The sequence below is a fragment of the Lonchura striata genome, chromosome Z (genome assembly GCF_050655825.1).
Source record: "Lonchura striata isolate lonStrDom1 chromosome Z, ASM5065582v1, whole genome shotgun sequence".
Classification (NCBI taxonomy): domain Eukaryota; kingdom Metazoa; phylum Chordata; class Aves; order Passeriformes; family Estrildidae; genus Lonchura; species Lonchura striata.
Genome location: NC_140740.1, coordinates 79,211,619 through 79,227,867, shown reverse-complemented (window position 1 = coordinate 79,227,867; position 16,249 = coordinate 79,211,619). Strand labels below are relative to the sequence as shown.

At 43.8% G+C, this 16,249-nt stretch overlaps 1 protein-coding gene across 1 annotated transcript; it reads right to left on the bottom strand.

Annotated features, from left to right (window-relative positions):
• Nucleotides 1–587: 587 nt before the first annotated feature.
• CKS2 (CDC28 protein kinase regulatory subunit 2) lies at nt 588–2,986 on the bottom strand. The gene is made up of 3 exons (XM_021530434.4): nt 2,857–2,986; nt 1,950–2,077; nt 588–1,018 (listed from the first exon to the last, which is right to left on the bottom strand). Exons 1-3 carry the CDS (start codon nt 2,913–2,915, stop codon nt 966–968), a joined length of 240 nt encoding a protein of 79 aa, XP_021386109.1. The 5' UTR covers nt 2,916–2,986; the 3' UTR covers nt 588–965.
• Between the last annotated feature and the right edge of the window lie 13,263 nt (nt 2,987–16,249).

Here is a 16,249-nt window from a genome sequence, read left to right as displayed (position 1 = left end):
CAGTTTGCCTTTGATATGAACCCATTACTCTTAAGAGTTACTCAATATACAGAACCACAGTGACAGTTTGGATGCAAGACAGGAAGAGCAGGCTAAAAGCCCAGAGCAAAAATTAACATGTGTTGGTAAAGTTGAACAAAGGAGTCTAAAAAGCCCTTTTAAATATTGAGTACTACTCAAGCCCAAGTTTATACCAAGTTTATAAAATGAGTTTTGTTTTTTGAAGTAGGCACTTTTAAAAAATATTAGACAATGAATATTTGTTTTGTCCATTAAATCACTGTTGAGGCAGGACGGGAACGACTCAGAAGGCTGCTGAGAGTAAAACTGCGGTTTATTCAAATGCATCGCTCTTTACACAGAGCTTTGTGAGGACCAACTCCACTGTCCTGAAGTGAAAACAACCACACCATTGGTGCAGCGTGCTTGATGCAGTGCTAGAACTTAACTATGAACAATGTGAATAACAAGACAGATAATGAATTATTTACATTCTTCTACAACTCTTTCCCAGGCTTCTGCCTGGCTAGAAACACTCCATTTCTGACTGACTGAATCCGAGACCCACAAATCACAACTCTAGACACTTATGTTTCATGAAACATTTAACAGTTTATTTCTTAAGCCTACTTACTACTCAACAGTTAAGCTACTGGATTTGAACATAGTACACTACAGCAGAAAATATGAGTGCAAAAACACCAAGTCATGAGCTAATTAGAACATGCAACACAAACAACACAATTTAATTCAGAGAGGCACTTCCATTAACAGTAAAAGATAATAATTCTTTGAACATCATAGCAGCCTGTTTGGAATTGCATTCAACTGAGCTTTGTTGCTGTGAATAATACAGCTCATGCACAGGTTTGGATGTAAGTTTTGTAAATCAAAAGTATTCACTGAATACTACCAACATATATACACTCATATACATAGTTCCAGAAGATTCCAAAGGCCACGGCTTATTTCTGCTCATCCTTTGGAAGTGGTCTTCTGAAGAGCAGAATATGCGGTTCTGCAGAAAGAAAATTGAACAAAGTGTCAGTTTGTCCAAACCTTAATTTCTTTACTCTTGAACTTAGTTTAGAGGCTTAGTTTCAAATAAATAATTAGAAAGCCTGAGTATGGCCCCACATGTAATATTAACATACCAAGTTTGCAGTACTCTTACAACAGTCAAGTTTTTATTCTTATACCCAATGCTGCTAGTATCATAAATTTAAGATCCTTACAGGAGGGAAGTACTGGGAAAATACAGACTATTTTATAGTATCTCATTACATTAGGCTGTGTGATAAACACTGTTACTGTAACTTAAACTAACAAACTGCTGATACTGTCTGTTAGGCACATTTCAAACACCAACAAAACTCACTTCGGCTAATACAGCCAGCTTACATTATCAGTCTTCTTAATTTTAAATGCCTCCAAAAAAAATCCAAAATATCAGTTACCCAAATAAGATAAAACACGGGAAGGCTATGCTAATTTCTTCACCTGATTCTTCAGAAACTCGTAACTTCCTGCTGCTGCAATGTATCAATCAACCTGTTACCTTTTAGCCAGGCTTGTCAATGCTACAAGCCCTGAAGCTGTTCCCACAATACCAACATCCCAGCTAGTACGGGCCTGAGGGCTTCGCACCCCATTAACTGAAACTGACTTTTCAGGAGGTTCTACAGCTAGAGTTAATACTATTCTCTAGAATTTTCGGATTAATACAGGACCTTGTCTACATGAGCATCTATTAAGTTGGTCTACAAAAAAGTAGGTGTGTCAGCTTTACGATTTAAAAATATGCTGCTATATTAACTTTGTTTCAGTCTCTGCATGCTCATGTTGTTTAAGAACTCATAAAAAGCCTGGTTCTATGGGCAGAGGCAGGAACAATCTCCAGTCTGACATTTGACTTTTTCATTTGTCTAATACTGTTCATATGTGTTCACCTGGCTCATGGATCATATAGTGAACCCAGCCAAGACTCTGCTGAACACCAAGTCGTCTCCACTCTTCTTCAGACATCAGATGAGATTTTGGCACTTGTTTCGAAAGTTCTCGTGGAAGCATCACATGTCTGTAGAGATTTAATTATTAAACACACACACAAAATGCTGCGCACTAGAAAACTAGAACAGATCTGCACAGAAAGATAGTAAGCATGTTATGAATACTCCCTTTGCCTATAAAGAAAACAGGAGTACCGACTCTTGGCATGAATCTGATTATGAAATCCATCCCAGAACCCAGTTTAAAGTTACTTATGACTATTAAACGTTACATCTGTAAAGGAACCGCATACTGGAAGGCAAATTGTCTTCTAGATGAAATTCGAACCCCTTCGGAATTCAATGACTATACACTCAGAGAAGCATGCACTCCTGGCAACAGTCTGATATATCAGCCACTTGAAAAATAAGAACTTTGGACTTCTAAAGCATTTGTAATACTAAGTCTAGAAGACTTAAACTTCAGCAATTCCCCGTCGGCAGGGGACGTCGCTGCCCCATCCCGGGCCCTGCCATAACCCCTTCCCCGGACTTAGCGCAGCGGGTGCCACCCCTCCGCCATCGCCCTGCGCTCAGGGCTGGTGCTGGCCGCTCACCGACCCATCTGCGCCTACCGATAACAGCACTCGGTCACTCCCCCACTTCGTCCCGCCAGTCCGAACCACGCGGAAAGCCCCCATGGAGAGGCTCGGCACAGCCCCTTCCCGGTGGCCCAGCGCCTTCTCTGGCGCCGTTGTCCCGGCGGAGCCGCCTCACTCCTGGAGAGCGGCCCGCACACGCCAGCCAAGGCGCCCGGCCGAGCTGCCCTCCTACGGAACAGCTCTTCCTCACCCCTACAGCTTCTTACCGGTACTCGTACTGCTCGTCGGAGTACTTGTTGGAGTAGTAGATCTGCTTGTGGGCCATGGCGGGCGGCAGCAGGAGCAGCGGCACCAACAACGGCTCTGGTTCCCCTCACGGCTGCGCGTGCACTAACCGCCGCCTCTCGCGCCGCGCCCCGTTTGAATCCAGGGCCTCGGCTCCCATTGGCTGCCGCCGAGCCGGCCAATCGCGTGCCGCCACTCCCGAGCCCGCCGCCGCGTGACGCGCGCGCTCGCCGCTCCCGACCAATCCCCGGCGGCCGCGGCGGGAGTTACGTAACGGGCGGCGGCGCTCGGGCGGAGCGGCGGCGCGGGCACGAAGCGGGGAGGCGGGGCGGGCGGGGCGCCGCTGATTGGTCAGCGGGGCGGGCGGGGCGCCGCTGATTGGTCAGCGGGGCGGGCGGGGCGCCGCTGATTGGTCAGCGGGGCGGGCGGGGCGCCGCTGATTGGTCAGCGGGGCGGGCGGGGCGGGCGCGGGCGCTGCTGACTGGCCAGCGGCGAGGCCTGCGCCCAGCTCGCGCATGCGCAGCCCGGCCCGGCGCTCAGCGCCGTCGCTGCGCGCTGCTCCCCTCAGCCCGGCCTGGCCTTGCCCTGCCCGGCTTGGTGGGGCTCGGCTGGGCTCCGTCCTGGCCCCGGTGTCCAAAGGTTCTGCTTATTTCAGGGTAGCGAAAGAGTGATGCCTTCGCCCTTTTAAGTGAGCGTCATGTTCACTCTAAAATAGTTTACCCCTGGGTATCTGCTGCGGTGTCCTAGGGTGCAGGTGTCCACAGAGCAGGGTGGGAACTGCGGGCAGCACCTCAGTTTGCAAACATCCTTACCCAGAGAAACAAACCATGGAATGCTTGCCTGGGAGTACGTGCGTAGCAGGCTGCCAGGGTTTTCGGGGAGGTGCTGCAGCTGCCCAGATAAGCGTGCTGTTTCTGCCCTGTGGGATGCGATAAGCGCCGTGGGAACGTGGCCAGACAGCGATCTCACGGTTGCTTTCATAGAACCATTGTGAAAAAATGCGTATTTTATGATTGGCTTTTCACAAATGTTACAATGAATATTATATGTGTAATGTTAATTTTCTTAAGTGTGTTAAATACAGTTTTAGGTTACAACATAATGTTAAAATAGAAATTCTGCAATACAGGGTTTGTTACAAGGTCAAGCGAGAAAATAAGATAATCAAGGAACTCTTCACACAGAAATGTCAGCAAAGGGGGGGCATGAAAAGTTACTGCTTCCTTATCAGAAAAGACAAACATTCTTCCACCTTCTCTCCATCTTTTTGGAACCACCAGGATTAAGGAGAAGAAGTTGACAAAAACCAGAAAAGTTCTTAATTTGCAAGGAATTTATGCATCAGTATGAGATATATGCATATGCGACAGGCTATTGCTTTAAAGGCTATTCCTTTTTTCACAAGTCATGGTTTTTGTGACTTAGTGTCTGAGAGGATCCAGACATCCATAATTCTTTGCTTTTTATTGTCTTGTAATTGTCCTAACTCTAAATTTTATTGCTCTAACTGTATTACTATTTTTATAATCAGTTTATTATTATTAAACTTAAAAAATTTTAAAAACCAATGATTGGCGTTTTTCACATCATGGAACCATAGAGTGGTTGGAAGAGGCCTGAGAGATCTTGTAGTTCCAGCCACCCACCGTGATAGGGATGTTTTTCTCCAGATCTGGTTGCTCAGCCCCATCTAACGTGGCCGTGAACCTGGCCCAGGATGAGGCATCCACAGCCTGTTCAGTGCTTTACACCCTTTCAGTTCACAGTTTATTAGTGTCTAATTTTCCTCTCATGCCCATACCCCTTGCCTGTAGTGTGCTCCTCTCTCCTCTCCTTTCTGAGCCTCTGCAGAAAAAAGGAGATAAGTCTTTAAAGAAGCTCCTGCTTCCTTGGTGCTGCCAGAAACGTGGGTACTGCCCACGGTTATGTAATGCATCTGTCTGAAAACAGTTCTGATAGAGGAAAAAAACCAGCCAAATCCATGTGATGCATGACTGCTGATACACATGCGTGGGTAATAGGTATGATTTTTTTAGTAGCATTGTTTCTACTGGCACTGCAGCTTGCCTTAAACAAAAAGAGTTTAAGCCAGTCTCACACCATGCTTCTCATTACCTAGCAGTAATATTTTTCTCTTAATTCAACTGCATATTAGAGCTTGTTGGACACAGGTCATTTATAGGCAAAATTAAGCCAGTGTTTTTGAACTGGTGTAGCTAAATGTGTTAAATTCATGTAACAAAGGAACTTATATTCCAGTATAATTGTAAAAGTACAAACCACCTGCAAGTTTTCTGAAGTTTTGGTTAGCTTATTCAAAATAGAGACTTTTGGAGGTTTTTAATTTAATTTAAGGCAGCACAACTGTTATTTTTGTATACTTGAAGCAGAATATATATAATGACTTGTGTTACGAATGTCATTGTGTAATAACGAGGAAAAAATTAAATCACCATGGTGGTGGATGAAGGACATCTCTCTGTGTCTTCTTTTATAAGCTTTCTGCTTATCTTGTGCATACTGAACATGAGAGAAAATTTATCTTTATGTAAGTCTGCATGTAAATCTTTCTGCTTTGGGTTTGTTCAGAAGTGAAAGGGGACAGCCTGTTAAAGAACAAGGGAAAGAGCAGTCATTGTTTTTGCAAACTTCAGCAAGGCTTTTGGCTCCAGGTAATACCTTGAAAGAGAAGCAGTTGATGTACGGACTGGGTGTGCAGACAATGGCTTCGGGAGAATGGCCAGGGCTAGAGGATGGTGTGACACATGGCACAAGTCTAGTTGGAGACCAGTAAGTGTCCCAGGGATCAAAACTGGGCCTGAGGCTTTTTAACCTCTTCATTAATGACCTGGGGCAGTGTACTCCCAGGAAGTGTGCAGGTCACACCTAGCTGGGATGGGTAACTGAGGAACCACTGGGTTGTGCTGCCAGGTCAAGGAACTGCAGAAATAGGCTGAGAGGATCTTCATGAAGTTGAGGGGAGCAAATGGAACAAGGTGAAGAGCAAAGTCCTACAGCTGAAGAGGAATAACCACAGGCACTAGTACGTGGGTGGGAACTCCCCATCTGGAGATGTGTTTTCCAGAAGACCTGGGAGTTCTGATGAACAGTGAGCTGAATGTGACCCAGCACTGTGTCCTTGCAGTAAGGATGGCTAGCAGTGCCTTGGGCTGCAACAGGATGAATTGCCAGCAGGTTGAGTGAGTTCATCCTGCCCCTCCGTAGAGCACAAGTGAGGCCTCTGCTGGAGCCCAGCTTTGGGCTCCTGAGTGCAAGAGAAAGCTGGAGCTGCTAGAGAGAGTTCAATGAAGGGCTACAAAGATGAAAACCTGTGTGTGAAAACCTGAAGGCAGGATAAAAGAAGACTAGAACCAGGTTTTTTGCAGTGGTGCCTGTTATGAACAATAATAAGATTTAAACTTTTGGGGAGATGTACTGTATATACAAGGTTAAATCTTGTTGTTACAACTAACAAATTGTGATTAGAAATGCAGCTAACAATGTATGTAGAAGGTTGGATGTTGTTGGTACAAGTAACAAGTTGTGATGGAAATGTAGTTAACAATGTACGTACAGGGTTAGGTGTTGTGAGTACGAGTAACAAATGGTGATTAGTTACATTAAGGCTCAGTATTGTTGTGCATGCATAAAAGGGGAGTGGAAACGGGGAGGAGCTGCCAATCTTTGTGGAGGGACAGGGAAGTTTCCAGAAGGATTGCACCGTGGAACACAACCACAGCTCGGATCAAGACGGGAGGAGAGATGAACCAATAAGAAGCAAGAATCTCAAAAGGATTGGCCAAGACTGCACCAATTTATGGGCTAGTCAGCAACAGAAAAAGAAACCTATCACAGCACAGATCCTGAGCGCCCCAGTAAGGGAAGAAGAGAGAGACTTTAAAAGGCCTGGGGTGTGTGACACCCGGGTCTTTCCTGGGAGCAGGTATCCTTTGAAATGCCTCTAGGTTACAGTTACTAAGTTGTTGAAACAGTCTCCAGACTAGCCTGAGGCTTTTGCTTCCAGTTGTTCAGTTTGTAATAAACAGGTTTACTTGTTTTTAATTAACAATGAACTGGCCTCTTTTTTTGTTACTTTAAAGTTTTCTTTGTAAGCCTGACCATAACAGTGCCCAATGTCAGGACCAGAGGCAGCATGCACAAAATAAAACATGAAATGTTCCTTATGAACATCAGGAAGCCTTTTCTACTGTAAGGCACTGGCAGAGAGCTGCTGGAGTCTCCAACTTTGGAGACCTTCCAAAGCCATCTGGACAGGATTCTGGGGAATGGGCTGTAGGTGACCCTGATTGAGCAGGGATGTCAGACCACATGACTTCCAGAGATCCAGCCTCAGCCACACTGTGTGGTGCTTTGTGAAACAGGCTCCTCATCACTGTCTTCGGGATACTGCTACTCACAAAAGCTGTGTCAGTCACATTGCAAAGAAGGAAATAAACTGTTCTGTACAGTTTGGACAGAACAAAAATGCTTGAACTTTGTCAAGGCTGCTTTGTCTACACCTAAGGAAACATTTCCTATCAGTACATAATTTAAATGTCTTAGAACATTAAAAAAAAAGGAAAAAAAAAAAAAAAAGGAAAAAAAAAAAAAAGCTTAAAAGCTTTCTGCAATAATGTTTTAGGTTGAATTGATACTGTCTCTGATCAGTGCTTTCTTTGCAGCCTGCTTTCTATGGCTGTGCCAGTTATGCTTTCCCACTGTAACTTTTGAAAATACAGACTGTAGAACAAAAGTAATTTTTTTCTCTCCAGTGCTCTAGAATGACCTTTTAATTGTAATTGTTATATGTTTTCATATTCAAAGAATATGTTTCTGGAATTAAGATTACCAAGTGGTGAATTGAATCCTCACTCCAAAGTTTCTGACCCAGGTCTGAAGTAAGAGACACCACAAATACCCATTTTTATTAAAGAAAAAAGCTGCGAGAAGCTTTGTCATACACTTTTACCTCAGTTGAAAACGTGTATTAAAGCATTTATGAAAGAAGTTTGCCATAGCACAGAGTAAAAAGTGTTCCATGCAGGTGGCCTTAGCTTCCCCAGGCAGGTGCTGTCGGGGTGCCTGCAGCATCGAGAGCATCTCCACTTCAGCCTGTGTTGGCAGCTCCCCCAGCCCACCAGACACCCGAGCCTGGATGGTGAAATGAAAGCCTCACCAGAATGGTGAGAGGGCTCTCAGTGCAATCCAGCAGGGTTTATTCAGGAGAAATCCGAGGGTCCAGGCAGGGTAGCAGCAGGAGCATAACCTCTGCTGATGGGAACTGGTGGCAAACGGCCAGGACCAGGGCAGGGTCAGGGTATATCACTGAGGGGAGGTGGAAAGGGTCAGGATACAAATCATCCAATGGGGAGAGGAGTCAGGGGAGGAGTTGGAGTGTGGTGACTCGATCTGTACCCATGGGGAAGCGAGGAGGGAGTGGTTTTCCAGGGAGGATTAATGGGGAACAGGGGATACAGTATTTTCTAGAACCGGGGAGTGAATGCCTGCTGACTGACAACCATACATTTGCCTGAGAAAGTGAGGAATTAGGGGAAGTTGCACCATTTTCTATGTTAAATGATGGTGCTTTGGTGCTTTCCCATGGCATCCCGGCCCAGTCTCCCCATGGCTGTCTCCCACATTCCACGTAGCCTTAGGGATTTACGTTTGTTAGGAGAAATGGGAGCAAGGGGTGTAACTGGAATGTAAGCTCCTGGTCAGAGACCTGTCTGATTAGCACAGCAGCTGTGATTATGTTGCTGTTGAAACACAAGATAAAGTGACAGAACTCAAAGAGAATATTCTTGAGCATCCCTCTCTCCTGTAGCTGTAACACAAGCACACATGTAATGTAGCACTGGTATTCTGCACTGTGTGTGTGATTGGCGTGACTAGTCAGCATAAAGGCTCTTCAGAGCTAAAGATGGACTATGAACATTATTGTGGGGATGATTTTGTGTATCTAGACAGGAGCAGATTTAAATCCTAGTTGTTTGCTTCTGACTAAGATCATCCACAGAGATATGTGGGCTATGATAAAACTGTTACAATGAAGGGCTCATGTGCACCTTAACTATTGCATATACAGAGTTCTGGAGGTAAGTTATGGTACATGAAAATATTGTCTATGTTTTTTGTTAGAAGGGGGAGATGAAAAATTTCCCATCTATGTTGTGCATAGCAGTCTCTAAGTCTCTGTAGCTTTTCCTGTTTAGTTCTGTGAGATATTTAAAAAAATAAAAGTTTTATGTACTTTTACTGTGCTTCAGTTTTCAAACATGTCCATATAAAACACTCATGTCAGATGCCTTGAAAGTATTTTTCTGAATAGAACAGCAAGATCAGTGCCAAGGAACCTTTTGTACTGTCTTCATGAGTCATAATCATATACACAGTTAATAACTTTTGAGTAATTTGAATGTGAATCACATTCATAGCACATATAGATGAACTGATATCTGTGATTTTATATTTTCAATCTTTCATATAGAAGCAAGGCGTACACAATTGTACTTCTCATGAGTTTTGATCCTCAACTAGCTTTTGAACCTATTGGCTCAAACTTAAGAAAAATACTGATAAATTATTGCAGGTTTCATGATAACAGGCAGGCAAATAGAGCAGAAGAACTCTGATGTGGGATGATTTTACAATTAAACTTGCACCTTATTAGACAAAGAATCTGTCTAATGGGACAAAAATCTTTGCATAAATGCTTTAGGGATAATTATCTTTTAGCATTTAGTGTGCATGCCTTCTGGGACTGTAGAGCTATAAACCATGAGTCAGTAGAAAATAAGTCTCACTTAATTCTTATATTTGTAAGGTAACTTTCTATTTTCTGATTTTATTTGCTGGCTTTATATGGTGTTTGCCTAGTATTCCACAACATTTGTTGTCCCCAAAACACTCTCAGGCTGCTTGTAATTTTAACAATATTTGTCTCTGATGGTTTGATCTTCAGAATTTACCTCAACTGAGGTAGTTAAATTTGAATTTACTGCCTTACTTAATTTGAAGGACTTTACCATAAGTGTTGAGTTGTGTGCTAATTAAAATTCCCTTAGTAGATGCAGAAGATGGATTATTTTTGTTTTGTTTTGGTCTGCACAAAATTGTGGAGAGACTAAAGAATGATGTGGTGGTTTGATAGTCTAGCTGACTGTGAATAAAACAATGTAAGTGTTGAAAATAATCCATTTGAATTGCTGAGGTTTGTCCTCTGAGAGAGGATAAACTCTTTTGAAAAATAGAGCTAATTTTGATGCATACTTCATGCAGTTCCTGTGCTGGTTCAAGAATTGCATTTTGAAGGTATTCTTGAATAGATTATTGAATAAATTATTCCCAAGTCATAGAAGTGCCCAGCTTGCAGGATGAGTATAGAAATACAGAATGTCTGTGATCCATTCAGATCATTGCAGAGGTTGGAGGCTAATGCTGATCTGTGTCATTTCATTGAGATTTAATTCACTTATTCTTCTTTTATGGATCTTCTTGTGGAAATAGTGATCAGAGCCTACTCAAAAGACTACAGCTTAGATCTGAAAGTGACTCTGGGGGTGACACACCAGTGCTGGGCATGGCATGCACAGCCCAGCTGCAGTGCAGCTGCAGCAATGCACCCGCACAGGTGACAAACCATGGGAGCCATTGGCAGCAGGAAGCCGTGGAGCAGTTCTCACCATGGGATTGCTGGGATGGCTGCAGTGCTGCAGGGCTGGCTGCAAGCTCCCAGAAGGGACAGGTGAGGAAGGAGGGGCTGCGGGTGGCCCTGTGCCCTGGGGAGGGTTTGGCTGTACAGAGCTCAGGGACAGTGGGCACAAGGCTGAGAGCCCGTGGGTGACAGGCAGAGGGATGGCCAACAAGGCAGAGATCCTGCTGGGAGCCTGTCCCAGAGCCCCCAGCCAGGATGGAGTGAAATATTCTGTCAGTGGTGTCTCATGAACACCAGCCCTTGCTCTTGTGGGAGACTTTGACTTGCCCAATGTCCGCTGGAAACTCAGCAGTGGAGAGGAGACAGGCTAGGAGGCTCCTGCAGTGTGTGGAGGGTAAATTCCAGACACAGCTGGGAGGGAACCTGCCAGGACCTGCCCTGCCAGAGCTGCTGCTCAAGACAGAGAAGGGCTGTGGGATGTGTGGTGCTCAGAGGCCATCCTTGGGCACACTGACCATGAAATGATGGAGTTTCTTTGTTCTTGGTGAAGTAAGGAAGGGATCAACAGAACCTCTACCTTGGACTTCCGGAGAGCAGACTTTGACCTGTTCTGGACACTGATTCAGAGAGTCCCTTAGGAAACTGCCCTTAAAAACAAAGGTGTTCAGGAAGGCTGGACATGCTTTAAGAAGGAACTCATAAAGGTGCATGAACAGGCCATCCCTATTTGCTAAAAGGTGAGCTGGCAGAGAAGAAGACCAGCCTGACTGAAGAAACATTCACTGGAAGTCATGGAATAAAAGAGATTTGATATCCTTTGGAAGGTGGGTCAGGCAATTCAGAGTACAAGAATGTTCTTACATCATGTAGAAAGAAAACTGGAAAGGCAAAAGCTCAGCTTAAACTCAGTCTGGCCAGTGCTGTGAAAGTTAATAAAAACTGTTCTTATAAATACATTAAAAATCTAAAAGAGACAAAAGGAAAATTTTCATAATTTATTTGATATGGGGGAAAATATTGTCACCAGGAATGAGGAAAAGGCCGGGTTGCTTGATGCCATCTGTGCCTCAGTTATTACCAGAAAGCCCAGTGAGCTCAGGGCAGCCAGCCCCTGAGTGGCAGACAGGGATGGAGACCAGAACAGACCCCAGGCAGTCCAGGAGGAAGCAGTTCATGACCTGCTGTGCCCCTGGGACACTCACAAGTGTGTGGCACTGGGTGGGGTTCTCCCAGGCACTGAGGGAGGGCAGGAAGAGCTCACCAAGCCACCCACCACCATTTATCTTCAGTCCTGAGTAACCAGGGAGGCCCCAGGCAGCTGGAGGCTGGGCAGTGTGATCCCATCTGCAGGAAGGGTTGGAAGGAGGATCCAGGGAACACAGGCTGGGGAAGGTTATGAAACCTTGAGTGCCATCACACAGCCCATAGAGGACAGCTATGGGGTTGGGTCTGCCCAGTGTGCGTTCAGGAAAGCAAAGTCCTGCTTGACCAACCTCATCTCCTTTTATGACCAGGTGACTTGCCCAGTGGATGAGGGAAAGGCTGTGGGTGTTGTCTACCTGGGCTTCAGCAAAGCCTGTGCTACTGTCTCCCAGAGCATTCTCTGGAACAATCTGTCAGCCCATGTCTTGGAAAGGGCTCTGATTGCTGAGTTAAAGCAAAGACTGAACCCAGAGAGTGGTGGTGAATAGAGTAACACCAGCTGGTGGCCTGTCACTTAGCAGTATTCTCCAGGTCTCAGTGCATCTCTTATTTAACATCTTTATCAATGATCTGGATGAGCGTATTGAATGGACCCTCAGTAAGCTTGTAGATGACACCAAAGTGGGCAGGTGAGTTGATCTTTTGAAGGGTAGGAAGGCTCTGCAGAGAGATCTGGACAGGCTGGATTGATAGGCAGAGGCCACTTCCATGAGGTTCAGCAAGGTGAAGTGATGGGTCCTTGTGTCACAACTCCAGGCAGTGCTCCTGGCTGGGTCAGAGTGGCTGGAAACAGCTCAGTGGAAAATGACCTGGAGGTGCTGGTCAGCAGTGGCTGAACACGAGCCAGCTGTGCCCAGGTGGCCAAGAAGGCCGATGGCATCCTGGCCTGCATCAGATATGGTGTGACCAGCAGGACAGGGCAGGGATTGTCACCCTGTACTCAGCACTCGTGAGGCCACACCTTGAATTGTGTGCTCAGTTCTGGGCCCCCTCACTGCAAAAAGGACATTGACATGCTGGAGCATGTTCAGGGAAAGGCAGTGGAGCTGATGAAGGGTCTGAAGCACAAGTCCTGTGAGGAGCAGCTGAAGGAGCTGGGGGTGTTTAGCCTGGAGGCTCAGGGGAGGCCTTGTCCTTCTCTAGAACTGCCTGACAGGAGGCTGTAGCTAGCTCAGGGTCAACCTCTTCTCCCAGGCAACCAGTGACAGGACAAGAGGACACAGGCTCAAAGTGTACAAAGTGAAGTTCAGGTTGGACATCAGTAAGAATTTCTTCATGAAAAGGGTTATTGAGCCATTGGAATGCTCTGCCCAGGAAGGTGGTGAAAGCCACCTACCCTGGAGCTGTTTCAGAAACAACTGGACATGACACTTTGTCCTGTGGTTTAGTTGACAACATCAACTTCTGTCAAAGGTCAGACTCAATGATCTTGAAGGTCTTTTCCAACCTTAATGGTTCTGTGATTCAATTCCCCTGTCAAACAAAATCAATAATGCAGAATTTAGCAGATGATTTCCATAGCAACCAATGCTCATAAAACACATTCAGGATGATACTGTATAATAACTGGAAAATCAAGCAGAAGAAGATTCTTGCAAATGAGGCACAATCCTGCTCAGATTTTTCATGGAAGTTGCATTGAGTGCAACATGACAGTGTCTTAGAGTGGATCAAGGGCAAAGAATCTATAGTGGAGAGTAGTTCAGTTACTGGATATTTTTCATACAGTGTTTAAGTAAGGTTTTATTTAAACTTGAATATGTCAGTGCTAGACCTGAGAAAAGACACTTTCAGCCAAACTTATATTTGCAGCTTTCTGTAGTGGTAACTTCTGTAATGGAAAAACGTAAGAGCTGGAAGAGTATTGTGACGACACATTCCCAGTTTAGTCTAGATTCTGTTGAGGGATTTCTTTGCCCATATGGATTTTTGCTTCATGAATTTTCAGGTCATCTTTGGGCTAAATGTCTTCTTTCCACAGTATCTTGTTACAAGGAGTTCCATGGCTGAACAAGTTCCTTTATGGGAATAGGTATTTTTTGTTTTATGTTAGATCTGCCACATGCTGGGTTTTACACTGAAAAAGCCTGTGAATGTTTATTCATTGTCCCAGATGTTTGTAGTTCCAAGAGATAGGGTATATATCCTACAAGATTATAGGCTAAGATTTTGATTTTGAGCCCAATGCATTGATATTTCCCCACTTCCCTTACGTAAATATTGCTCATTGACTTCTGTGAAGTTACTCAAATGTTTAAAAATATCACTTATAAATTTTGTACACACACATGAGTGAAAGAAAGTGTTTGTGAGCTGAAAATACATCTGTTTGCAAGTATTATAAACGTTGCCTTAAGTGTTTTTTAGTTAAAGTGGTAAAAGATGACAGAATACAAATTAAATCAAATGTAATCTGAGTAAACCATATACATAAAAATATTTTTTCTTATGCTTATTGTTACAATTTAAGGTTTAAAATAGCCACTGGAGGGCTCACTGATCTTATGGTAAATGACAATCTTATCTTTCAAGACCAGTACTTGTGGGTTTTGGTTAAGGCAACATTAATAGGTGTGTTCCATTTGAAGAAGACTGGATGATAAAATAATTTTTGAAGATAATACAAAGAGATCATCTACATTTTCAACTCAAAGAATGACAATTCTTATGCTTGTTACCTGTGTCAGAGTGTGGGAATATTTACAAAGGTTTGGAAGGCAGAAGGATCTAGATGTCATAAAATTAGCATAACTTTTCTGTGGGATATACATGTGCTCTATGAAATACACTCTTCCTGAAGTGATTTTGCCAGTCATTTGTGGTTATCTGTGGTAGTCTGTTATTTTACATTTTGTTCTTCTGTAGTATGTTTTAACATTCCTTGTTATAAGTTTGTATTGGTTCGTTCTATGTACCCCATTTGGCTCCTTCTATGTACCCCATTTGGTTCAGTCCTGAGTTGTTTACCACAGTTTTCCCCACCAAAATGTGTGTCAATCCACCTGTATACCTGCCTTGTTTCCTTGTCTTACCCCTGTCTCTCAAAGACAGCACACTCCTTTGGTTCTGGAGTGTTCCCTGTCTTTCATCCTTTCCTCAAAGCAGAATTGGATTGTGAGTTCTGCTCTCACCCCATGTTGGCTTCTGTTGGGGAGCCCTTACCCTGCAGCCCTCCCCTAATGCCCTCCTATTGCTCAAAGGTTGTGTCCTCCCTGTGTTCCCCCTCCCCTTTAAAAGTAGCCCCTTCAGGGTCAGATGTGTCACTTGCTCTGCCCTCCTTCAGGATGAAGTCTTTGGAGACTCGGACAAGTGTCCTTCCCTCATTGCTGTGCCTCGGTTTCCTCGTGCTCTGTGCCTCTGCTGTGCTCCCCACGCCGCAGCAATCACCGCCACCCGCGGCAGTCTCGGCACAGACTCGGGGCGGCCTTTAAGGAAACTCATCTAATTTGTTCTCCGATGATCATTTTCAACCTACTTCAAAATATTTGCCTGGCACTTGAGGTAGCTGCTTGAATTCTTTCCCATGATTCTGGATCCTGCATTTTGCAAAATAATTCTATGTATTTTTTTTTTTATTCCCTGCTTATATATTTCCTCTTTGAGTGTTCCTTGTGACTCCCCTCTTCCTTTACTTTAGATACTAAAAAGTCATCTATTGCAGGGGATACACACTATGTCCTGGCAGGTAAACCTCTTTGATAATTTGCAGTTAAGTATATTGATATTAAGTAAATATTAAGTATGTTTGGTTTCTTAGTTCTCAACACATCTTCCTTCTACCTTCCATCAGCTTTTTAATTATTCCTGTAAAGAAAAATATCCATCAGTTAAACTCTTCCATTATATATTATCATGCAGTATCTATACAGAAAATAATTTACCAGTTAACATAGATGGGAAGAAGATTCTACCTGGAAATACGGTTTTTCTGAATCTGTCTTTCCTTCCTCTCAGATTAGAACCATTTATCAAATTCACCTCTGCATTTCATTCAGGACATGCGTACATGGGGCCATCTTAAAAATGTGATATGAAACAAACATTTTTCAGATAACTTCACCTCTAAACATGGCATATATTGAAAATATGCTCAGTTTGAAATGTTTTTACATATGTATCCCTTTATAATGAATGAATTGCCTCTGTCCTAAACTATTAGTTTTCCTAAGAATATCCTTGACTGAAGTCTTCCTTGGTTGTACTTGAATATTAGATCATTACATGCATGCATTTGCAGGCTTACCTTTAAAAAAAAAAAATCAGCCAATTCACAGAAGAGAAATAGGCAAAGTGATTCATCTTGCTTTACAGGTATTAAAACTTAATGCCTTTTCGTGTTTTTAGTGGAGTATTAGTGGTGTTGTCATGGATATCCTGTTTTGCCATCTTGCAGATGTGCTAAAAATGGGATTTTTGCTTCCCACCTCTTAACTATTCATATGAACTTGCTTGAAATCAGTGAAAAGTCTTTAGCCATCTCAGCAGATGTTGGACTAAGATGTAATAGAACAATA